The 25447-nt window shown below is 35.7% G+C and overlaps 2 protein-coding genes across 3 annotated transcripts; one reads left to right on the plus strand and one right to left on the minus strand.

Annotated features, from left to right (window-relative positions):
* Positions 1-349: 349 nt before the first annotated feature.
* LOC129364212 (mucin-2-like) lies at positions 350-3793 on the plus strand. Its single transcript, XM_055036728.1, has 5 exons — positions 350-469; positions 1905-2567; positions 2680-2715; positions 2803-2881; positions 2977-3793. Exons 1-5 carry the CDS (start codon positions 397-399, stop codon positions 3140-3142), a joined length of 1017 nt encoding a protein of 338 aa, XP_054892703.1. The 5' UTR covers positions 350-396; the 3' UTR covers positions 3143-3793.
* Positions 3794-3811: 18 nt separating this feature from the next.
* On the minus strand, positions 3812-24358 carry LOC129364210 (excitatory amino acid transporter 2-like). Of its 2 annotated transcripts, none has more exons than XM_055036727.1 (11): positions 24161-24358; positions 12839-12978; positions 10838-10990; positions 9982-10232; positions 9770-9878; positions 9176-9302; positions 8849-9082; positions 8141-8335; positions 7673-7807; positions 7043-7253; positions 3812-6119 (listed from the first exon to the last, which is right to left on the minus strand). In XM_055036727.1, the coding sequence occupies exons 2-11, from the start codon at positions 12966-12968 to the stop codon at positions 6048-6050; spliced, it is 1617 nt and encodes a 538-aa protein (XP_054892702.1). In that variant the 5' UTR covers positions 12969-12978; positions 24161-24358; the 3' UTR covers positions 3812-6047. The 2 variants fall into 2 exon arrangements, with proteins under 2 accessions (XP_054892702.1, XP_054892701.1); XM_055036726.1 differs by lacking the exon at positions 24161-24358 and adding an exon at positions 16006-16218 and having other exon boundaries at positions 3813-6119.
* Between the last annotated feature and the right edge of the window lie 1089 nt (positions 24359-25447).

A 25447-nucleotide genomic window follows, 5' to 3' on the forward strand; every position in this document is an offset into this window, starting at 1 on the left:
ATTTATTTGATTAAAAACAAACCAAAGAGCTGTGTAACTTATCTTTTTGAAGTAATTTTTTCTATATGAAAAATGACAAAGCCTACAGCATGTTTTGTGGTTTTTCTTTGCATATTCTTTAACGTTATATAACCAAAAAGAAGCTGCCAAGGGAAGGGAATTTTCTAGCATGTGTATTTTGTCATGCTCTGCCCAAGGAGGAGAGAAAAAGCGTGAGAAAGTGAGAGGAGGAGGAGCTTTCATGAACAGGTGTGTCTACCTTCCTGAGTGCTTGTTTCTGACGTGATACCTTCTGCTTGTGTATAAAGGCAGAGGCGTGATTCAACCGCTTCAGATTCATACTTACAAAGTTCAAGCTTGCTAATTGTTGACTCAGCCCTGGGCATCATTGCTATCATGAAGATGAGGAATCTTTTTCCAGCGATTTTTCTTGGACTTCTTGCCGTGATCCACTCCTCACCTATTGACTGTGAGATATATATTTCTTTCTATAATATTTAATTTTCAAATCAATAATATCATTAGAATATATTTGATGATATAATTGTAACAATTAATTGAGAAGTAAGAAAAAATTGCTTTGAGAGATTGTCACTTAATTCTGATCATGGTTTAGTATGACTGACCAAATCTAATTTTTTTATTCTATAGTATGTAGTCTTTTAACTTTACACTATGACTCAGCATGTAGCTATAATTCTCTGTGTATTTTAGCTCTAACTCCTGCACGAGTCATATTTCTTAGCTGCTGCTCAAGTCTCAATGCCACCCCCAGAGAACACACAGAGGGCTTTGTAAAAAAAAATAAAATAGTGAGCTGCTCCAGTAGGTGCATTTATGTGTTGATCTTGATTACTGTGAAACCAAATATCAGCAAATAGTTGTTACACCAGTTTGGGCAACAACTAATCTCAGAAGAGATATACACCTTACATGAACATGACTGAGCAAAAGAGAAAAAGAACATGATTTAAAGTTAAGGCCCTTCACTTTTATCTATTTTTAAAGGTAACGGCCCAGGTTATTGTTTTCAATGATGGACAGACAGTTTCCTACCTTTTCTGCATTAGTATAGGTTTTATTATCTAATATGAAAAATTATTTATCCATTTTTTTTCAAATTTTACCATCAATTTGTTGATAAAAAATTTGCATAAAATAGTACTTCAACCTTTTAGCTATGGAAAAATAAGCAATGAAGAGAACAAACAAAATAAATAAAAATGTCCCAAATGTGAATTCTGACTCCTCACCATCAGTGATCATGAGTCAGGGTATGGTGAGACAATTGTCTGTAGCCAAAAAACATCTCTGAAATGTTGCAAGAATAAGACATTAACAACATCACACCTGGTAAGTTTAGGCATAGCTTTTAATATGTATTTGTGACTCATTAATTCCATTAAAATAATTTTAAATTGAAAAGTCACTTTTGCAACTAAAACAAAGAAATACATATAAATGAGAGACAAACGTCTAAAAATAGCATATAATAATTCACAAATTTACATTTGTAAGGGCAAAACAAACATTAGCATGCTTAGCAGTGAGCTTGCACCATTATTTATCCTATTGCATCCTTTTCAACATTTATCCTTTCCCAGTAAAAGGGAAGTAACTTCATTAGTCATCATTGCTCTGATGAAGTAGGTGTGACATATTTTGAGAATAATGCTTTGTCATTCTGTCTCTTTTGTTTCCCAAATATTAGTCACACAGGTTAATTATTATGGTTCTCACCACACCTTATATCAAAGAGGAGTGTAAAACAAGCTAACACGAGAACCCCTGGTTCAATTATCTGTTGTAATACATAAAAGAGCTTAGAAACTTTCCTTTCCATTCATGTCGTGACCAGTTTGTAAATATATCAGTTCATTCATAGATTTTTCTTTTTGTTCTAGCTATGACCCAGATTCCTGCCAGGCCAGAGGAGGACGTTCTAGAAGAGGCCATGACTGATGGGTTCCTTGTTGAACACTTTACTGGCCCCTCATTCACAACTGAGCCACCCAAAATAAATACAACAGTTCAGGCATCCCAGCAGCCATCTTTGGAAATCTTACCTGAAGGCAGCGGTTTCTACCGTACTTCTGCCACTGAATCACATGAAACGACCACAACCAACTTGCAGACATTGTTTGTAGACTCAAACGAGGGCAGTGGTTTCCTCGGGACACCTACTTCACCAACAACCAAAACACCTGAAATCACTAGAACTATTTCTCCGTCTCCACAAGTGATCTTTGAAACCCCAGTTGAGGGAAGTGGCTTCACAGAATCTCCTACAACAGAATCTGCCAAGCTATCTACAGTCATTCTACAGACGAGCACAGATTTCCTAACAAATGGGAGCAGGGACAGTTCAGTATTCAGTTTAAGTCCTACGACAACATCTCAGAGTGCTTCAACTGCATTGACCCCTTCCTCCACAAAAAAGTCTATGCAATCACCATCCACTGAAATTTTTTTAAAGCCAATAGGCAGAGGCTTTATCGGACAATTAGGAAAAGGTCGAGAGGTCTTTACCGAAGGAGTTTCAACAAAACAAGTTCATCACCCCGAAGGTAAATTTTTTGTAAATAATTATGATCATACGTAAATTAAATATTTGATAGAACAATATTGTATTGTCCTAGAGAATGTTTAATTCTGAGTTGTTCTGCTTCTTATTAACAGAAGATGTAGGCATGCACAAAGGACACATCACACCTGGTAAGTTTAGGCATAGTTTTTAATATGTATTTGTGACTCATTAATTCCATTAAAATAACCAATTTTAACCAAAAACCATTTGTCCAGATTGGATCATCATCCTTGCATTTCTAATTGCCCTGGCTGCACTTATAGCTCTTTGCGCTGCCATTGCTACCAGAGACAAGTAAGACCTAACTGTTGGAATACCAATCACTATTTTTACTCCTACACTCTTTAAGTGCTGAATTAATTTTTTGTTGTTGACTTCCTAATATGTAGATGGAATGGTCCACAGCAGACATCTGAGAACAAAACTAATGCTTCGAACCAGAAGAGGGAGCTGGAGATGCAGACTTTCCTGCACAAAGAAGAGCCCAAAGAGAATGGAATGGAAACTGAGTACACGGTTATTCCACTGGACGATCTTACTGACCATCATTCATAAGACTGAGTTTCAGAGACCAACCCTCAGACTCAGCTGTTAATCATAAGACTGTTTCTTAAAGATTATAACATTTGAACAAAGGAACAAAACTTGACATATTTTTTATTAAATCTGTCAAAATTGGGCTGTTTTTCTTTTTTCTTCTTTTTTAATGATGCCTTTCAAAAGCTTTAACGAGACCTGTACTTGAACTGTAAAACAAAACAAAAACAAGCAAAAAAAAAAATGGCAGAGATATTTATTTTCATAATTAACTTTTTTCATTACTTGTAAGATAGACAAATATATATGTGTGGTGCACAAATATATTTTATTTCATTTCAACAAGGAAAGATTTTACAATGTATATTATTTTTTCCTTTTTTTACTTTCTTACAATTTGTATTTTTTAAATGTGTATTTGTTTTAATATTATTTGAGAGTCTTGATAGTGAATAATGTTTTGTGTGTTCTAACTTATATGAAACTACTCTGCTGCTTTCCCATTTTCATTTTGCAAGCTGGGAGCACTGTATGGAGCTCAGCCTGCTAACTCCACTGCTCTTCCTTCTCCCACACGGCACTTCAAAGGTTGTGAAATGCACTTGCCGAATATCCACTGCATCCCACGTCAAACAGGAAATAAACACAACAGAAACACATCGGTACATATTTATCTGTGTTTTTATTTCATATTTACACACATGTATTAAAAGATTTACGCACACTATTTTCTGGACAAATCCTTCAGTACAAGTTCATTCAGTTCTGTAGTCAGCCAATGTTATGAACAGGGAAATTTGTATTCATTCTCCAAAATATGCATTGAAAAAAAATTAAAATATAGTATATCTGAAATTTTAAATGATAAAAGTAAACAGAAACAAAATGGGTCAAACTCACTAATAATGTATATTTCAAATGAGAAAACCAATGAAAAATGAACTTTGATGCATTTCACATATAGCTGATTTAAAAAATATAAATACAATTATGCAGTTAGTCTTTCAAGGTGACAAAGCCATACAAATCAGAGGGCTTGATGGTTTTATTCATGTAGGCATAATGTAGCTGCCAACATCAAGTTGTGCACACATTCAAAACCACCTCAGCAGAATCAGAACCAAAAAATACAGCCTGCATGCCTTGCAAAGTCATAAAATTTGCTCCTTTAAAAAAAACAAAAAAAAAAACAAGAGAAATTGTTTGAGTACGTCTTTATCTTACTCTTTCACAGCCCATTAAAACGTCTATTGGGCCAATAAATAAGTAGAGAAATAGCATTGCTCTATTATTGCTTAACAGTGTTAATAAGAATAGTATTTTTCAGAAATATTTAGGATAGCAAAAACACTTGTGACAAAAAAGTCAAGTCTAAACACTTGATTTGTATATCTCTAAAATGTATATATACACAAAGTGCAAGCAGGCACTTTAAACAAGGATGTATAAGCTGCTGCTTATAAAAAATAATCCATTTGTTTGCTAGGATTGATTAGGGTTTCTTAGCCTGGAATACTCAAAAACATGTGAAAACAACATTCAGTGACCTTGTAGTTACAATGCTGGATTTATGAAAGTGCTGGAGGCAAAATTTAGTGTGCACTTGCTAAACAGATGTGACCATAGACAATTAAGTCTAGATCCAATTACAACCTTGTTATTTATATGCAAATCTGATGTGAAAAATCTACAAAATCTAAAACAATCTTGTGAGAAGGCCCAGCCATCCTCAAATGCTGTGTTTTCTCTGCAAATGTATCGGGTGAATTTAAGTCCACTAAAAAGTTTAGCAACGTCAGTCCAGAAATATTTTAGTCAAAGTGATCACACTCTGAATGTGACATCTTCAAGGCAAGGTTGTTGTATAGCACAGAAAAAAGAACAGTTTGTAATAAAACACAAAAACCTATGTCCTACTTAGATTTTCAGAGAAATCTTGTTTTTGTTTGTTTTTTCTTGTTGAACCACTAGCTTTCTTTTCCTTTTAATCTTTGCTCTTTTCAGCCCCAAAATGCACCGACATAATCAAACATCCTTCCCAGGTCATATGCAAGCAGACACTCATTGGTTCATAAGTTCGTAAGAACAGACATGTAAAGTAGAAATAGATAAATAAATAAACACAGCAACCGATTTCTTCTCCGCGACACATTCTGTTCTGTTTGTTGCCACTTTTAGAAGCCACTCCCTGTCTTAAGTCTTAAGCTTTACTTCTTAGGCTTGACCACGTGTCTGAAGGTATAATCCCATAAATCAAACAGTCAGAGGTAATGCGACGCTTAACAGTCCTGTACTTTAAGTTAATGCCCGCTGAAGCAGGGCTTCATTTTGGTTATGTTCTTTTTAGTCTTTGGATAAATCAAACAGCAGTGAAAGTTACACATTTGTGAATGTCAAATATTTAATGACAAAGTTTGCATTTCATCAGCAAATGTCTTACTTCATTCTGATTCTTTGTTACAATCTTGACTGCCAAGGCAATTTTTCCAACATTTTCATGTCTTTGTTCCTTAGGCCATGGAGCAAGTGATTAAACACAACAATAAAGAAATCAGTTGTCTTGACAAGAAAGGAAGAATGCAGCAACCCTGAGTAAGGTCCTGAGTGTCGTCAGCCAACTATTTGACTCATCCGAAGAATTGCTTGAAGCAGAAAAGTTTATTCCAGTTTATGCATAGACTTCCAGATGTAAGATCAAATTTACGATGGAAAAGCACAGCGTCCTCCAGTGGTTACTCGGGAGAGAAAGGGAACCCTTTGTTGACTTGCAGAAGAGTTTCAATTCTGTCATCTCATTGCGCCCTCTGTGTCCTTGTACAAAATATATATGCTTTTTTTTGTTATTTGTTTGTTTATTTTTATTAAATTAGTGTCCTCCGAAAGTTACAACTGGTCAAATGCAGGCTAGAGTGCTGAATCTGCATTACTTGAAATTCCATGGATCCTCCTCAACAATAGAGAACTCTGGAGTGTTGCCATTTTTGCCGTTTTTGACCTGCAAGCAATTATCAAGAACAGCTAACTATTTGGGCCAAGGCACCATCATGAACAAATACTTAGTGGTTGTGGGAAGAGAAGCCATTCCTTCATTACATTGAAAGCATTAACCAGCTGACAGACTTTAGTTTACAAATCCCCCCAAAAAAGTCAAATATGCCATATCACAAACAAATGGATACGGAGGTTCTGTTTACATGTTCCTCTTACTGAGAACACCAAAACATTTCTCCAAAGTTGGTCATGTATCTTATGGATTCTCTCCCCAACCGAATTACAATACTGACAGTATAACATGGGCAGTGAAATGTCAACAAATTCTGTTGTTTGTGCACAAACAGAACTACAAAAATAAGTCTGAGGCATTTATGAATGCAATGCATCGCTAGCGATGACATATGGTGAATTAGCAGTCTTTATGCATACCACAGGCTGCAAAAGAATTTAAAAACTTGTCTGTTGATTAACGAGTGTAATTTGGTTAGGGTTGCCATAAATACATGTCCAATTAGACAAAGCAAATAAAAATATTACAGCACAAAAAATAAATAAATAAAATTAAAATGTAAGCATTCACAAGAAAACACAGTGTTGTTAAAGTTTAGAAAGAAAAATCCTTTTAGTATTTCTGTGACTTCTTGATTAATAAAACAAAAAAAGACAGACTTTGCTTTTGCTGAATCTGGTATCACAAAAACTGCTTTTTCGTTCTGTTTATGGGTGAACAAATAAATATGGACATATTTATTTTAAAGTTTCACCACTTATAAATATATTTTCATGAATGAAAATATCACAAGTGCTATGACCAAAGACACATAAAGGGATAAATTAAAAAAAGAAAGCACACCAATAGGACAAACACAAAGCTGAGGGTTTTCTCTACATACAAGTCTCTATGTCTGTTAATGTGAAATGTACCTTGCAGTCGTCTATCAGGATTGAGTTGTGGTGGGTATACATATTCTGGTTGGTGTTGTTTTCAAAAAATGATTGTGTCTTTGCCATCTCAAAGTCATCCATCCGGGTCTGCTGGGCATCATACATGTCCAGTTCGTCTTTGGAAAGGTAGTAAACAATTCCGGCACCGTAGGAGTCCCCAACCACATTAACAGAGGTCCGGAAACGATCGCTGCATGTTGATAAATGATAGAAAGAAAAAATATATGAGCAAATTATTACAACAAACTACAAACATTAGCGTTGTTCTATTAGATAGATATGGTCCAAACTCATATCACCTCCAAAATTGTATGACTTGGTTCTAAATACTGAACATTTATTTTTATGATCTTCAGGTGGTTTTCTCTTTTCTCTTTATGTCTCTTTTTTGGGCTTTTGATGTCATAAACATTATATATGATCATTAAATTGATATAAAAAAAATCAATCAGAATGATTGTGATGTTCATCATAGTGATGTGATTTTCTAAAATGACCTAACTCTCTACATTGGTTCTAAAATTCTAAGTTTTAGAATAAAACTAATGCTAACATGGCCTTCAGCTCTTAAGTTTTCAATAATGAAAGCAGTGTTTGTGTACAACTCACAGCAGCCAATCAACAGCGACCAGGAGGCTTATGTCCTGAGTGGGGAGTCCCACTGCTGTGAGAATCAGAAGCATGGTCACAAGTCCTGCACTGGGAATACTGGCTGCTCCAACACTGGCCAAGGTGGCTGTCATGCTAAACAGGAGACAAATTCATCTCTTAGCAGGTGAAGCCAAAGGCTGAATGTTTTCATTTTTCTTTGCAAGTATTGGATGTAAATGCAGTAGAAATACCATTAATAACAGATTCACAACTAAAATCTGGATATTCTGGGGATAAATAAATAAACAAACCAATTCTTAAAGAATTAAAGGTTGCTTGGTTTAAATTATTTGAGAACATTTTAAGGTTAGTGAAGAATAAATTAAAATATGATGAACGGTATTTATGATTTGACAATTTTAAAAACTCAAGGAAAACAGAGTAAAGCAATGCAATTGTAACATTTATCTCTGGCCACATCCTCACCTCACAGTGATTATCTGGCCCCAGTCCAGCTCAATCCCATTCATTTGAGCGATAAAGATGGCCGCCACCGCCTCGTAGAGCGCCGTACCGTCCATGTTAATGGTGGCCCCCACAGGGAGGACAAAGCGTGTGACCCTCTTGTCAATGCCCAGGTTTTCCTCTAAGCATCGGAATGTGACAGGCAAGGTGCCAGCACTGGTGAATCAACAGACAAAAACATTCTCCATGATGACAGTGATATTTAGGTTTTATACTCCACTTACATTTATAGCTAAATCTTAAAACAACAACAACGCTTCTAGACTGTCGGTAATTATTTTTTTTTTATTATTATTTTTTTTTATTACCGGGTCTAGTCATAAAAAAACAACAGTGAGCCATTATAAAGAAATATGTGAAATTATCTAGATCCCCACATACAATGGTATAAATGAACTGACGTGTCTGTTTTGTTTTACAGTGACTTGATATATATTTCTGCTGTAAATAATGATTGATTCCTGATAGGTTGTTATTAGATGTTCATGTAATGTATTTCTTAAAGAGTAATTGGATTCTGCTAAAATCAGTTTCTGAATAGAGCCCTATTGTTTTCTTCTCAAATACACTGATTGGTACCATAGATAACTGTTTGATTGTTGTGCAATATTATAGCAAAGATAGAGAGTTTAAACAATAGAACATAAAAAAATCAAAAGTCTATTTTACCTAGATGCCGTTCCAAGTGCTGTGACCCAGGCTTGAAATATTCCCATAAAGAAGGTGAAGGGATTCTGTTTTACTATCACAAAATATATTAGCGGAAGGAAAATGCCTCCATGGATGATTAGGCCCACTATCACAGTCACCATGTACATCCCAAGCTGCCTCGCAACCATCTCCAAGTCAGCGATGGAGATTATTTTTCCACAGATAAGGCAGGCGATACCAATTGGAGAATACCTGAAAAGAGATATAATGTAACATTGTTAAACAGTTTCCTTTCTTTCCAGAATGAATGCAAAAAACACAATAATGGAGAAAACCTGCACTCACCACATAATTGCGCTCACGAGCTTCATAACAATTTCATTCAGAACGTTGAAAAACTCCAACATCAGCTTGGCCTTCTCTCCCATTTTCCCCATTATAACTCCAAAAGCCACAAAGAATCCAATCAGCCCTGTATGCAGAATAATACTGATGTTAATTTTGCTTGAATGAAATATTGTTTTAAACACATTTTATCTCTTGCATTTTTCATCATAATGAGTTTAACCGTCAGTCTGAAAAGGGTTTGGATTTCAATCTACATAGCTCTTGTTCATTATGTTTGATTCATACCTCCTAGTTAGACTCATATATCTTTAAATTGAGGATGAGGAGGTCATGTAGAAATGTAAAGGGATGATCTAAACAACTAGTGGTGAAAAGACTAAAGGTTTTTCTTTAGTATGCTCTTACAAATCTTATTTAGCTATAAACTTACACAAACAGAAATAAAATACATAACAAATATTTCAATTTAAAAAAGCTGCTTTTTTCTTTTCTTATATAACTAAAATAATAAGTGAAAAATGTTTTGTTTTTCTTTAAGGGCACTGTCAGCCTATTTCAGACATAATGTGGGATTTTTGAATTTGCACCTACCGAGGACATTCATCCCACTCTTGAACTGAAGTGACCTCTTAACTGTGAACTGTGGAGGTGCTCTCGTCCTGTTGGTTGGCACTGGTACTTTGGTGGTTACTGTCTGGATCTGGACAAGAAAGACATTTAAAAACAGGCAAAAAAAGAAATAAGTGGGAGCAGCTGACACATCACGTTATATGGTGAGAGAAAATTCTTTGTGTGACTCCTACCTGCTGGAAACAGGCCTGGACCAGATTCTCTGGGAAAAGATTCCGAATGAGATCGAAGAAAGCATCAACGCTGGATACTTCATCGTTCTTTCTTCCCTGTCCTAGATTAGCTTTCAGTTTGGGATTCCCTGGATGGATGACCAACACCAAGATTACTCCAAGGACAGCTGCAATTACTGTTGTTGACATGTAGTACACCATCGCTCTGGTGCCTAAACGACCACTGGATTTGGCATCCAAACCCGCAAGTCCTGTTGGAGAGAGAAAAAAAAAATGTTTCAGAAAAAAAAATTCCTGGATTTTTTTTTCTTAATTTTTTTAATGTTTAAGAGATATTTGTTGAAAAGTTGATACTTGGAAAATGTTTTTCAGATTTTCTTTTTCCAAGGTTACAACTTTTATATCCAATCAAATCAATCAATCTACCCTAATGTCTATGCAGGACAATAGAAACACAGAAAACAATGTAAACTTTGTCTGCCATAATTCATAATAGAAGAGACAGCGTCAAGCACAATACCCTGAGCTACATTTAATGTTGCAAATTAAACCGTTTTACAGTTCAGATTTTGTCTTGTGAATGTTTCAAAGAGAAAATCAGCTTCAAATTGAGGGGAAACAATACCAGCTGCTCATAAGTTCCCCAAAACAGAAAAAATACATATCTTTGTAGGAACTTTTTAGTTTGCCAAACAAACACAAATTAAAAAAATTAAAAATGACACGGACTTCCTTTTTCCCTTTTGCAACCCAGCTCCCAGGTTACAGCAAAAGTACAGTGTGACCTCATTTCAGGACACTTGTTTGCAAATTCAGCAGAACATTTCATGCCGCACAGACAACGAATCTCACCCACCTGTGACCAAACTGGAGACAACAAGAGGCAAAATAAGCATTTTTAGCATCCTCATTAAGATCTCCCCAGGGAAGGCAATGATCATTATAACGTCAGGAGGGAGGGGTGATATGTGCCGTAGAAGCATTCCAGCAATGGAACCAAGAAACACACCTGTAAAAGAGAGAAAGAAACATTAAAGATAGAGCCTGGAGACTTTATGGGCTGGAATAAAACATCTTAACTCTTATGTAAACACATGTTCAGAGGAAATATGTCAACACCCTTTCTGCAAACAACATCTCATATTATTCACATATTTCTTTTAACAATCAGCATAATAGTTGGAGTTTCAACTATAGACATGGACATTGTGATTGTGATTTATAATAAACAAAGAGCAAAGGTTTAGAATATTTCGTAAGTCAATCAGTGACTAATCTAATTTGCCTTTTCCTGCCTACCCTGCACTGACATTACATAAATAAGAACTATTGCAAGGAATCTTATGAAAAGGGTGGCCATTAATCAGTGTATTTCAATGTAATAAGCTCCAGAAAATTCTGAAACGTTCTTTCTTTTACAAGAGATTCCAACATGCAAAAGTTTGAACTCTTTATATTTGCACTCCAGTGTGTTCACACTGCGTGGGTGGATTTTTCTCTGATGTTTCGAGTTCCTCTCAGAGCCCAAAGACAGGCAGCAGCTGCTGCAATTGTTGAAGCCAGGTGCAGCAGTTGCTCTCCACTAATTGCACATGTAGGTATGATGAGAAACACATGGCTATCACCTGATATTGCCAGTGGCTTTTGATGGTAGAATATGAGCACAATGTGAAATAGCTGCAATTTGATTTTGGTTCTGAATGAGAAATTTACTCATAATTGATTTTAATTTTTCCCATCATGGAAGTTGACAGAACTTTTCTCTTTTCTTCAGACGCTTCTTCAAAACAACGCACAAAAATATGTTCAAGGAGAATGAACTGAATAAAAACCTCTGCTAACAAGTTCAAATCACATTAAGAAGGTACATTTCCTAATCGTCAAGCAGATCCCTTGGCAAGGCGGTGTGGGAGGAGTTTCGCTTTTAAATGGAGAGAAAAATATTTGCTCGCTGGGCAAGATCAGATGTGGCCTCTCAGAGGATTGTGTTTTATTATAACATTATTCACTATAACATAAAAATAAAATAATAAAAGTTACTACAAGGAGTCTCTCAGTCACAGCCTGCAACCATCCTATCCCATTGATTCATTCACTTTATTCATTATTTCAGATATTTTATTGATGCTCTGAACAATCTATTAGGTTTTTTTTTTTTTTTGAAGAATAGAACATCAGAGAAAAATCCACCCACACACTGTGAACACATCAGAGTTTAGGGGTAATAGAGACTCCCACTTTAGATGGTTGAAGTGAGAGTCAACTTTTCTCTTCTGTGGGTTTAAATTGGGGCATCTGGCGCAAACTATGTCCAACCTGTGCGCCAGTTTCCTTGCTGATGGACAAATGGTGCACACCCACTGAGTCAGACATGTGTTGGACAGTTATTTCATGATCTGAATGTCCCAATTTAAGAAACACTAAGCCAAAATCCCATCTGGGCACCAAATTCATACACTGTTGCAAACTGAAATAATGGCCTATGTGAACAGGACAGTTCAGATCACTTTAAATATTTGAAAAATATTTTTTATATTTGTAAACATGAACACCAATGATATGTTTACTGCACTTTTGTTTGCTTCTGTGTCATTTACAGGAATTAAATAAATAAAAAAAAAGGCATAGGCTGATCCTTTGTAGACTCTGAAGCCTGCAGGGAACACTCAATCTTCACTGGACCTTTTTAATCCATCCACTTGCTCCAGTCCCGTTTTTGGTGACCCACTTCATGTCAAACCAGTCTATTGTTTGAAATATACTTCCACCCCCTGTGAGTCCCTGAACAGGATATATGAGAATTGAAGATAAATGGATTGTGTGTAGACTCATGGAAGTAGGGGGATAATGGACTTACCCAGGATTGTGAGAGTGAGAACCATGTTCTTCATTATCTTTTCACATATATTGTTGCATGGATTCTCAGGAGTCGCCACGATTGGGTCTATGTGGCTCTCGCTCATCCTGACCTCCACTTGCTTCTGCATTTTGATGGCACTGAAAAATACATAGAGAGAAGAGTTGGTGTGTAGGAGTGATAGTTTTAATTATTCTGTGGGTTTTGGTTCAGTTTCAGGAAGCATCTTCTTGGTTTAATCTTATATTCAATGAGATTTTGTTCTCTTTTTTTATCCATATGTGAAGTTAGACTCTCAGTTGTCCTATAAATTTTCAGTTCTCTTTAGAGTGCCTGTTCTTGTTTCTAAATGCCTTAGAGACAAGATCCAACTGTTCTGTCTCTTGTTAATCAATTCAAGCGACTATAGCCTCTCTCCAGTATGTTTTCCTTGTTCTTTTCAAATGGTTTCTGTTGACTTTGTATTTGCATTGTTTTAGTTTCTGCTTTGTTCTGCTTAGTAGCTGTTCAGTTGTTTTGTTTGCCATTGGCACTACTTTTTATTTTTCTCAGTAGACTCATAAAAAGCTTTATGAGTTCTGCTTTGTGGTCCTCTTCTAAATAATCATTGCAACACTAACAACACTTGTGTAATGTTATTCACTTGTTATTGTTTATTTGCAGGTCATAGAAGATAATGACAGAGGTTGTATGGTTGAATTTTAGACTTTATCTAAAGCCAGTACTCTGCAGACAAATTGTTAGATTAAATTTTCCTGTTTTATAATTGAAGAAGTAATAAAAATATTAAACACAACTTAATTAATTTAACTGTGTTCCATTTGTTTCCTTAATGTGGGCAAACTCATTAAAAGTTTCAGGAATGCTATCAAATATAACAGCTGTTATTCTCAAAAATAAAATAAAATAAAAGTAATTAGAATTCCTTCTGTTTCTGTGTCATTTGCAGTTATTCCTATTAATTTTCCCCTGTTGGAGGAAGGCCTAGTTTCTGTGTTGAACTGTCTCCTTCTTCTTAGATGAAGCCACAAACAGAAGTTAGTGATGCCATTTACTCTACATATTCTCTTTTACTTTCCCATAGAAAGTTTGTGTGGACTTTTTTCCTTTGATTCTAGTCCTCACACACGTTTCAGCTGACAACCCATCATACCAAGCCTGGTTTCTTCTTGTTATTTCTTCCCTCATTCACCACATGCTTAGTCAGGAGGTCAAATCTCTGCGAAGTAATCAATGCAGCTGTCTAGGTTTCCTGGGATATATTTTTAGCGTTAAGTATTCATTGGTTCCCTGAATTTGACAGTATTTATAAGATTGAATGAAGGTGTGTGCAATGACTGCATATTGACTTTGTTTGAATGTGCTGAATTTATATGAATTAAATAGGGACTAAATCTGACTCTTAATGACAGGGAATGAAGGTCACCCTTTTGCCATGTCAAGTGCCTGGAAATAACATTTCTTTTTAATTGGCTCTGAATAAAGAAACTTAATACAACTGAATTAAATCAGAACAGAAGTTACTACTAATTTGTCTTTCAAAATAATGTATTTGATGTTTCAATTTGAATAAACAGAATGCTTAGTTCCACAGACATCCTTGCCCATGGCTATGTTATCTTTGCCTTTGTTTAATCAGCTTTGCATGATGATTAATGCAAATTTGGAAAATTATATGTACTGAAGACATACAATTAATCACGAAAGATGTATAAAGATGTGAATAAATGACTGGCTCCAGGATATTTTGTGTTACCAGACTGTTATTGAAAGGTCTTTTGCAGGTCTTAGCACATTAAAGTATTCTACAGTCTATTCAAAATGCTGAAAATTAAATTCTGGATGCTAATTGCACTTAGCATCCATCCATCCTGTACTTCTCTAACTCTCTGACCCTCATTTTGTCCTTCAAGCAACACATAGCTAAGGTTTGTTGTGGTCTAAACTAAAGCCTCTTTGACTAAAGATCAACTCCCCTGAGGAGCCTTTAAATCTCCCGGAGAACACAGACGTAAACTGTTATGTAACAGTGAATCCCTGGGGTCACTTGAACCACCTTGACCTCAATGACACCAGCAACATCAACTTCAGCAGCAAAACTACAATAAAACTACTTTTGTTGTGGTTCACAAAAACGCTCTTCTGCAAACAACTTAATCAAAAGTTGTTTTTGCATAGCACATTTTGGCAAAAAAAAAGCAGTTTAAAGTGCTTTACGTCTTAAAAACACAAAAATACAAAGTCATAGCAGTAACTACAGTCAATAATTGAGAAAACCAGTAAACATTACATTTTGTCAAGTGCCATAATTACACATCAAAATATTGGTTAGTGCTTCATTTATGATGGTTCAGAAGGAACTCTAAAGAGGTGGGTTTTCAACATAGATTTAAAGAAATTCAGTGTTTCAGCTGTTTCGCAGTTTTCTGGAAATTTGTTCCAGAAAACTGCAAAAATGATTGTAAATTGTAATAATAACTGCTTTACAAAGACACTTAAAGGTAGCGCTTAAGGGGAAGACATGACAACTGCCAAGTCAATCAAGGCTGTCTGATACAGTGTGCTCTGGCAGTAATGAGACTTAAGCGATTTAGTAAGGATAAAATTAGCTCTTCCAGCTCACAAGTGGTTGAGTTATGTAACAGAAAATGGGCTTCCTATGAAAAGTCAAGGTGCAACATCATCTGCCTGAGACGCGTATGCAGAACATTGCAAGTTAGACTTCATGAAGATGAATAACACACTTCAACCACAGCATTAATAGAAAATAACATTTCTTCATATTAAAAAGTTGACATGTTATTTATTGATCAGAAGGCTGTGTAGTATCTGTTTTCTAAATAGTTGTCGCATTGCAACAATTGGGTTACTATGAAACAAGCAAAGCATTAACATGCAGGGCAGAGTTGGTAAAGGTATAGAGTAAAGAGGAAATAGTATATGCACTTTATCCAGGACACAATGATTGAAAAATATGTTATTTAACAATGCATCACAAAAGACAAGATATCTGCATGAAAAACATTGAAGTATACAATCATTGCAAGAGCACACATGGTTATAATATGAAATCTAAGTTGCATCACAGATAATGATCCTTCATATCAACTTTTAGTCGTCATTTGCAAAGTAAATACGACAATTGCAATTTTAATAAGAAAACTTACCAGATGTATGTTATTCAGGACAATGTCTACACTTGTTGGGAGATATCACACGACCAATGCAACTTTTGGAATCCTTTGCAAAGTCATGGCTCAATCATCAGCAAACTGTCTAAAAGATTTTAGTCCTTTCAGTTGCAACAACAATCTGCTGGTCACTTCTTGTTATAAATCCACAATCAAAGTCAAAGATGCCTGCCCTGTCAGCTGCTACGACGTGTGCAGAGGTAAAGTGGTTAAGTGGAGGTGTGACTGAAAGCTCCCAGACAGGAAGGGTGGAGTCATCCTGCCGAGATTAGTGAAGAACTGAAAAGCCTTGGCAGCATTTTTTTTCCTCTTCTTTGTCTTTATTTTGAATATGTCTGGTTTCTTGTGTTTTCCAGAGTTTCAGCTTAAAAATCAATAATGCACTCATGAACTTTGACCCCAATGTTTATGTTATAAGTAATAACAAAAAGCTGCATAAAGATTGGATTGTAGAGAAGGTCAAAACTCGAAAAATTTGAGTTTTGCTTGAACATTTCATTGGTAAAAGCACAATATTCATGTGGATTTTATATTATACTAGATTGTAAAGAGAATCCATTCAGCACTTAATATTTGATGAGCAATGTCCAAAATCTCAATGTAAATAAAATTCAGCTTCTGGTAAGACACCAACCAACTAGAAGCCTAGGATTTCTAATTTATTTCTAAAGACCAACAGAAAACATTGTAAAACATAATTCAGAGTTGTTGAAAATCAATTTTCTTTCATGTCATGTCAACAATAGCGACTTTTGAGCAAAATAAACATACATAAGTGAATTGGAATAATCTTGTCTGATTTCCATGGAGAGTAAGAGAGCTCTGTAAGATCTGACACTCAAAGTTACCAAATTGTGGGATAATTTACCAATTTAAAACTGAATAAACTGTTTGTAGTACTCAAACATTAAAGCCTGGAAGGCTTCTTGTACAGCTCTCAGCTCAGAATCGCTTTAATGGACCCAGCTCATTAATATACTCCCTTTGTACATGGCAGCAACAAATAGAGCGACTCAGTGCAACCACTTATTTATGTCAAACATTGCAGAGTCACATCTCCTCAAATTGGCTTTGACACTTAGTGGCTCTGGGTATTTTCTATTTTTATTTATTTATTTTTTTTGCTATCAAAAGTTCAGCCTTTTAAAGCATTTATTTTTAATTTGTTTGTAATTTGTGGGAAAAGCATTATACATTGTTTAGAACATTAACTGTATTCCAAATAATGTATGTAAGTCTGAATTATCCTGAAATTTGTGGGGTCGAAATGATTAACTTTTAAAATCCTTGGGTGCTCTGAAATGTTAGAAGAGTTTAATTGTAGGGCAGTCCTCAGCACATGCACAGATAGAGAAAAGCCAATATCGGAGCACATGGCAAAGCATTTGTCCGTGCAGCTCCACCTTTTTCTTCCCAGTGCAATGAGCCGTCCTCATGCTGCAACACCTGACAACACAAGGCCATGCTTAGACAGCAGGTGTCTATAATTAACTAATCTGTCCTGAGCCATCCTAATTCCAGCGCACATTTACACCAATATGTTTCAGAAACTGGGAACATGTCTGCAGCTGTGAAATCCTTGAAGTAGGCAAAACTGAACATTTGTATGACTGAGGAAGGAAATGTGAATCTGTGCATTAGGCCTCATGGTTATTTCATCCAGTTTGTAAATACACAGCAAATATTATTTGTCACTTGTCTGTAATAGTTTAGTTCTTAAAAGTTCTAAGGTACTACGTGCAATTGTGCACACGTAATACATCCACAGATGATTGACGCAATAAATACAATAAAATGTTATACAAATCCATGCAGACAGCAGAAAAAAACTTAAATGAATCCTAACTGCTTTCCAGTGGTAGACACTAGTCAAGTAATCAAATCGTTTTGTTTGATGCATCATCATCAAGAAGGAGCAACAAAAAAAAGAGCAGAGCCTTCAGGAAGTGACATGTGCCTATACACGGTCAAGGACATGAGAAATTTGCTGTAATCTAATCTACAGTGTAAAATGCCAGATTTTTTGGATTAATAGGCTTCATAGTAGAGCAGTTGTTAGCACTGATGTCTTGCAGCAGGAAGGCATTGGGTTTGAATCCTGGCCTGAGGCCATGATGTTTGCATGTATTCCCTGTGCATGGGTGGATTCTGCCTCACCTTAACATCACCAGAAAGTCTTAACACAGCCATCCCAAACCCAGTTATGATGACATTCCCTCTGCTTACGGATAAAACCTCACTTTGCAAAAGGATTTGGGATTTTCTATATATCACACAGCAGGCAATACATTAAGAGGTAAGAAGCAGCACTTTATCAAAATAAGCACAGGGAGTTCCCAGGGATTTGTCTCAAGTCTCTGCTCTTCATTCTGATGACTCTCCAGTTTTGCTGATACTTCAACAATAAAAATGAAGAGCAGAGGTGGAACAGTGAGTGAGCTGGTGTGGGAATAATGTTTTGTCATTTAATCTAAACACTAAACTTTGACAAGAAAAATCCTACTCGCGACTCCTGCAGAAAGGATGATCAGCACAAAATTCTAGTCTGATTCACTCAGGATCTCATTTAGACTTACAGGATGGTAAACTATTTCTGCTCAGCAAATAACAGACTCCTCATGAGACTGCAGTGAGGAAAAAATCCTCACCACCTTTTACAGAGCACTCTATTTAGAGGATTCTGATAAGTTACAATTCACGTTAGAATTTAACTGGAACTCCCACCGAGGAAAAGACTGTCATATTTGGTAAGAATATCTGGAGGATTTATCAGGGTCACCTCCTTGGAAACCAATTCCAACGACCATAATAAGACGAAAGCTCTCAGAATTGTGAGACATTTCTTTAACAGTCTAGGTGTTTAAGGTGTTTAATCTGAAAGCAGACACCCTATACCCAATCAAAAAGTAAGAAAATGACACTGCTTCATGTCTTAGGCAATAAAGCTGCTTAATTTGTCTTGGGACACTTTTCACCACAGCAGTAAAGCAGAAATAAAAGGAAACTGTTTCAATAAAAATAAAAGTCAATTAAGTTAAAGATTGTATCTGATTAGCATGAAATCCAGTTATGAAACAAGCAACAAACCTGGTCTTGATTTAAAGAAACGCAGTGTCTTGGCTGTTTTACAGGTTTCCATCAGTTTGTTTCAGATTTTTAGTGAATAAAAACTCAATGCTGCTTCCTCTCATTTGGTTCTTGCATAAAAAGACAACAGGTCTTCAATGTATTGTGGTGCTCAGGCATTTAGGGATTTATAAACTAACAGCATTTTGAAGTCTATTCTCTGGTTTTAGTGAGATCATGGGCAGCAATATTCTGGATCAGCTGTCTGATTTAACCTGTGAAGACCATCCATACTGCTGCAGTATTCAGTTTGTCTCAAAATAAGCATACGGATGAATTTCTCAAGATCTTTTTGGGACACTAGTCCTTTAATCCTAGAAATATTCTTCTGGTGATGAAGGTTGACTTTGTCTTTGCCAGCTGACAGTTTTCTAAATTCCAAATAGATTTAGTATCCTGCTCTCTTCATCTGATTTTTTCTGTTTAGGATGCTTCAACCAAAATCAAAGCTAGATTAAATAAAAACACTGAATCTGTATGAACGAAAAAAATAAATCTGAGGTTTCGGAAGTAAATCGAAGAAACCCACTACAGAGGAACTTTGGTTTATGTTTGATGGAAATCATCCTGACAGCTGTTTTATGTAAATTATTGACCTTAATAGAATGCATGATCTATTTATTCTACAAATCAAAGGAATATTAACTCAAAGAGCTTTGTGTCTTTTATATGCTCAGCAGAATTAATGAAGCAATTAGTGTTTGTCATTTGTCTTCTGCCTTTCCATCTCAGTTGTCTTTTTTTACCCAGTCTTTTTTTAAAAAGCAACTGATGTAGAATCTAAATTAGGCATAAAACCAAAATTAGAATGGGTTTTGAAAAATGGGCCCAACACTTTTCACACTATACTAATACGTAATTGGTAGAGACAAATGAGCCCAAAAAAACTTCATAAAGTGATAATTGAGTTAACTGCAAATCAGCAAATGGACCATAAGCACTGATTTTCTACAAAGACTTTTAGGGCCACTGCTCAAATGATACATTGTTTCAAATGTCCTGAAGAGTTAGCTAAACGTTTAACAATTTTAGAGAAATTTGTCCTTCTTCAGATCATTTAACAAAAATCTGCATTTATTTAAGGGCTGTTTGATATAGTATTTATAAACTGCTCATGCATATCCCAGCACTGCCCATAGTCTGTTAATGTTGTCATGCATTCAAAACAATCAGCCATGTTTTGCATGAGCTTGGTGCACCACTGATGATTATGCATCAGTGCTGATTTTAATGACATCTGTCTCAGAAGAGCAGATTTCAAAGCCGGAGCTCATCTCCAGTTCCTGATTACGGGAGATAATTGCATTTACTTATGCAGAAAATGTACAATTTAAAAAGAAAATATGGACAAGAAGCTCTTAACTTGCTCTGCCATCATGCCTCCACTTGAGAATGAAGCAGAAGCAGAAAATTACATTTTCTACTCCGACTCATTTCGGTGCTCCTGATCCATATGAAACAGAATATCACTAAACAAAGCTAAATTATGAGGATGCTTTCAAATCATGTCTTAGCAAAAATTAGTAAAAAAAATGACACATGCATCTCTGCACTTCAAAAAAAACAGTTTTTAAATTTGTACATGTACAGACACTCTTGATTTCAATATTAAAATTAGGACCTACAGCAACTCACTACAAAATTATTAGTTATTTATGGAAGTGAGAAAAAAATTCTCTTTTGGTTCCTTTAATTTAATTTAAGCAATTATGCATTACAAATTAGGACAAGGACAAGAACAAAAACAATGTTGTATTTTAAATAACCTTAAGTTTATTATAAAAATATGTTTGCCTTTTGATAAGATTGTTGAAGTAACTTCTGGCAGCTTTCAGAACCAAAATCCTTTCACAAATGAAAGAATTTTCATTTCCAGAATTGGATGCATTTTGACAGATGGTGATCAATAGAGATATGGGTTCAGTTTCAACATCCTTCGGTTATATGTCAATGTGCCTCTCGGTAAGGAACTTAGCCTAAAGTGAAATGAGATTTTCACTTAGAACAACTAGTTTGATGTTCACCTGTTTGAACGGTTGGTTTGACCAGAGAAGGGCTATGTAAAATATGTTAATTTTCATAACAAAAACAAAAACATAAATCAAAAAGTGATTTATGTTTGCATTTCACCTCATTTCAAGACAGAATCCCCACATCAGAACCCAACATGACTGTCTACCATATAAAATCACAACAAAAAAACTTGCAAAAGTCTAAAATATATTGCACTTGAATAAATATAAAATCCAGAGAAAAGCTTTTCAATTAGCTTCTTTAGCTATAGTAGTAAACCTCGCAAACAGGCATATCTTTTAGCAGTTTTCAAATAAGAACATCATAACACTAACACTTGTTTCTGGTTTTCTGCTATTCACTTGTACCGCAGTGGGAATTAACCTTTTTTTCTCATTGCTCTTCTAATTTGAACACTTTTAGCTTAGCAATTCATCTTTTTAGCTGTTAGTGTTTATTAGCTCTACATCACAGTTAATTAGTTTGTTACCTTGCCAATACTTGACAACAAAATCTCTTCTGAGTACCACTAAAGGCTCAAGTACCATCAGTGGTATTTATCTCACAGTTGGGAAACGATGGCTCTGGACCATGAAGGTAACAAAATTTTATAGAACTGTGAAGACTCCTTATACACACAGGCCTGAAGCATCTTTTTGGTATGACTGAAGAACAAATGGTTCACTGTGTTTGCTACTTCAGCACCACAAGCTAATGAAATTAGTTAAACAGCAAAGCACAATAGTCATACTGAATTTTTTTGGACCACTTATATAACTTTTATCAAATGAGGTTAGAGATTTTAGACAGCAGTGAATGTATGCATTGACCTTTATGGAAAACAAATGTCTCAAGCAATGTTTGGACGATGTGCACTCCATGTAGAAAATAATAACAATCACTTATAATAATTTCATTAGACCAACTACATAGTTTACCTTTTTGTTGCCTGAGACAGGAGACAGATATATTTGCACCATTGTGTGTCTGCCAAGGTGATTCTTGCCTGATGCAACTTAAACTTCTTAATGGATGAGACTCAGAGGTTTATGAATAAAAAGGAGGATTTACTTTACTTACTTATAGTCAGGATTATTGCACACATTTTACCATTTTTACATTCTGTCTTGTCCACAGTTTTTCTAACAGTAGTTACTAAGCCAGCAATATTTTTTAGCATGGTAATTCATGTTTTTTGGAAAATTTCTTTGTGCTTTTTTTTTTTTTTTTTGCCAGAGCTGGGCAGCAATCAAAGTGTATGTTATGCCATCTGAAACAAACAAATCAATGAATTAAGAAGTTGAAGTTAAATACAGAACGTTTCACTGCAGTGTATTAAAAGGTTTTTTTCTTGTCCGTAACTCCATGTCATATTTCCACTGTATTTTCAAAATATGCAATACCCAACAAAAGAACCTTTTGTCTTAAACTGCAAATTAATGAACTAAAATAACTACTTCTAGTTAACTTTACTTCCCTGTAAAAATGCACTCCAGGACCACTGTCTCTGCCTGTTTTCTGTCCTCTAAACTCCAGTTGATTATAGCAGATAGTCTTTATACTCAGCCTGGTTCTGTTTTAGGCTTTTTTTCTATTAAGATCGCTTCAGGGTCATGACATGTTTCCTCAGAATGTGGAATTAATACCAAGGCAATAACATGCAATCTGCTGTGAGACACATAACTTTTTATTAATTGACATCATTAACTAAATTTGATTGCCATGCATTAAAAATTGTGATTTAATTGCACTGTGTGTAACTGTACTTCAGTATGGCAAAATTATGGAATTGTATGGATTGATTCCTTTAAGCATTTCTGATCATTGGATTTGAATTGGACCTGTTTTTTTCTTCTGATATGCCTAGAGGTGACATTTGTTGTGAACTGATGCTGTGTTAATAAACTAAATTGAACTGACTGATTAAATAAAGATCATTATGTGGTCTAACTCCCCTTCCTAATTGGAATAAAATGTAATTTTGTAATTGAATCTGGCCTTTTTTTTTTTTTTTTTTTTTTCCCATAGGCTTTTAATTTAGAAATCTTACATTTTCAGGAAATATTGTGTTTAGTGGATGTGTTGTAATCATGACGGGATAAAATTATACATGTTGCATCTCAATTCAATTTTTAGAGGACATTTCTATAGAGACCTTTTTTTTTTTAAATCAGGCTTTACAGAGTTGCCTTTTTAAAAATGTGCATGAAAGGCCCATTTGTTTTATTTGGAAGAGGCATTTCAGAGCCCTCTGCTGGCCAGCTGCCCATGATACTTATGTTCTCTGACATTAGGCACAGCAAAATAAACTGTCTGATGTAAAATCCATCAAGTTAATTTCCTTGGAATTTACAGTCTAAGCCTTTAGGCAGTTCTTTTGAACTTCATCTTCATGCAGCCTGTTCTTGAGTTGTGGTGGGAGTCCATCGCGCACAGCATCATATCTTTACTGATACACATGTGGCCCAAGGCAAGCTGTTTTGCATCGCTTTAAGAGCCTGTCACTTCAAAACAATGCATTAGCTGACATTAGTTCCTGTCTTGAGATGTAATGTCATTAATCTTTTAACTTGACAGTTTGTGTATTTCAGCTCATTTCAAGACTTTGCGGACTGATGATTTTTATTTATTTTTTTTTCTTTTTTGCTTTAGTAGAAGTGCTGCCAGTATGCTGACGTGACCTAGATCAAGCCATCATCCCAGGACTAGGAGTAGGAATTCAACCAAGCACCAATCATCACTTTCAGGTATGCTCAGAATGGGGTCACATCACTGCCAGAACTGTTTGTAACAATTTCTCAGTCAGAACAGTATTTTGATATATTTTGAAGTTATGAATTGTATTAGGAACGTCATCCCTGTAAAGTATAATAAATTAAAAAAAAAGTAACTGTAGCCACTATGACTACATCACCTCAAATGTAGTCAAAGAGCACATGCAAAACATGTGCTCTTTTTCTAATTTCCTATAATATCCAGTGAAAGTGCTCACCTGAGGAGGTCTTCTCTTCTTCACTTTATGGGATTTTTTGGTTTCCTGATGAATTCCCTGCTGTGCCTACAACTTAAGCAGCAATGAGATTTGTGGGGGTTTTGAAGATAAATTAAGTGTAACGACAGGTTTCTCCTACTCTAAGTTAAAGAAGTCTAAGCAAGCTAAACAAACACTCTAGACATGCACAACATACACAGAGAGGAGAGAGGATTTGAGATGAGAGCTCTGTGTGCCTCCTCCCAGGTGTGGGTGGGATGTTCTCCTAGTTAAGGAACTTCAAACCATTTTGCATCATGGAATCCTATTAAATCAAGGACTTCTGCAAAATACAAACTCTCAAGACCATTTGATTGACTCAAATAGAAAACCTTTTATCCTTTTTACAACTATTTCTCAACGTAAATCAACAACTTTTACGCAATTGCTCAAGGTAGCTATTAAATTTTTATGAGCCGTGCTGAATATTTTACAGAACATTTATAACTGTGTAATACACATTCAGATCTTTAATTCCCGGTCATTATATGTCTGTACTTTTGCAACTTATCTTGAAAGAGGAGGAATCTGTGCACTCACTGTTTAATTGGCTGGCTGGCTTTATAGGTGTCCTGCATAAAGCCTCGTTGATCACAGCGGGTGTCTGCGGCGCAGGAGTAGGAGCTAACTTTAGCAAATCCTCTCAGTGTGTTTCTCAATGACAGCACATGTTGGACAGTCTGCAGAGAAAGTCACAGATGCAGGGTGTCCCATGTGCACATAGCACAGACCCACATGCTATCTTCTGTGGCAGGTGAATTTTCACCTGGCACGTTGTGTGCTGCTGAGCACGTGTACATGTGCAGAGCTTAAGCCTGGAGGCAAAGGGGGAATTTGCCTTTTTCAGTGCATTCTCGTTGATGGGCTAATTGAATGCAACAAACTGCTGAATAAATGTGATATTCAAAGTGAATTATGTAGATTCAAAAGCCAGATAAGAGAGCAAATTTGCGAAAAAAGGCAGTTGACTTTGCAGACCGAGTTTTTATGCTTCTTGAAAAATGTTTATCTCTAGACACTCAGGGGTAAGAGGCCCGGGGCTGGCGAAGATGCACTGACTTGTTAAGAAGGACTTTAGCACTTAGAGATCTTCTCTATGACATCTAGACAAGCACTTGGTTCCCCTTCAGCAAAAGATAAATTGGGTTAGAGGCTGACTGCAGATAGCTTTTGGTTTTATGACACAGGAGAGTCAGAATAATATAGACCCCCCGGATATTATAAGAAAAATAAATTCTTCATAGATTT

This window comes from Poeciliopsis prolifica, unplaced genomic scaffold (genome assembly GCF_027474105.1).
Source record: "Poeciliopsis prolifica strain line A6 unplaced genomic scaffold, Auburn_PproV2 SCAFFOLD011, whole genome shotgun sequence".
Taxonomy (NCBI): Eukaryota; Metazoa; Chordata; class Actinopteri; order Cyprinodontiformes; family Poeciliidae; genus Poeciliopsis; species Poeciliopsis prolifica.

Excerpts from the sequence above, each read along its gene's own strand:
- LOC129364210 (XM_055036727.1), bottom strand. The coding sequence starts at position 12,968 with ATGCAGAAGCAAGTGGAGGTCAGGATGAGCGAGAGCCACATAGACCCA. Across the intron at positions 10,233-10,837 it reads TGTCTCCAGTTTGGTCACAG|GACTTGCGGGTTTGGATGCC; the intron begins GTGGGTGAGATT and ends TCTCTCCAACAG. Across the intron at positions 9,083-9,175 it reads CTCGTGAGCGCAATTATGTG|GTATTCTCCAATTGGTATCG; the intron begins GTGAGTGCAGGT and ends ATCTCTTTTCAG.
- LOC129364212 (XM_055036728.1), top strand. The coding sequence starts at position 397 with ATGAAGATGAGGAATCTTTTTCCAGCGATTTTTCTTGGACTTCTTGCC. Across the intron at positions 2,716-2,802 it reads CAAAGGACACATCACACCTG|ATTGGATCATCATCCTTGCA; the intron begins GTAAGTTTAGGC and ends CCATTTGTCCAG. Across the intron at positions 2,882-2,976 it reads GCCATTGCTACCAGAGACAA|ATGGAATGGTCCACAGCAGA; the intron begins GTAAGACCTAAC and ends CCTAATATGTAG.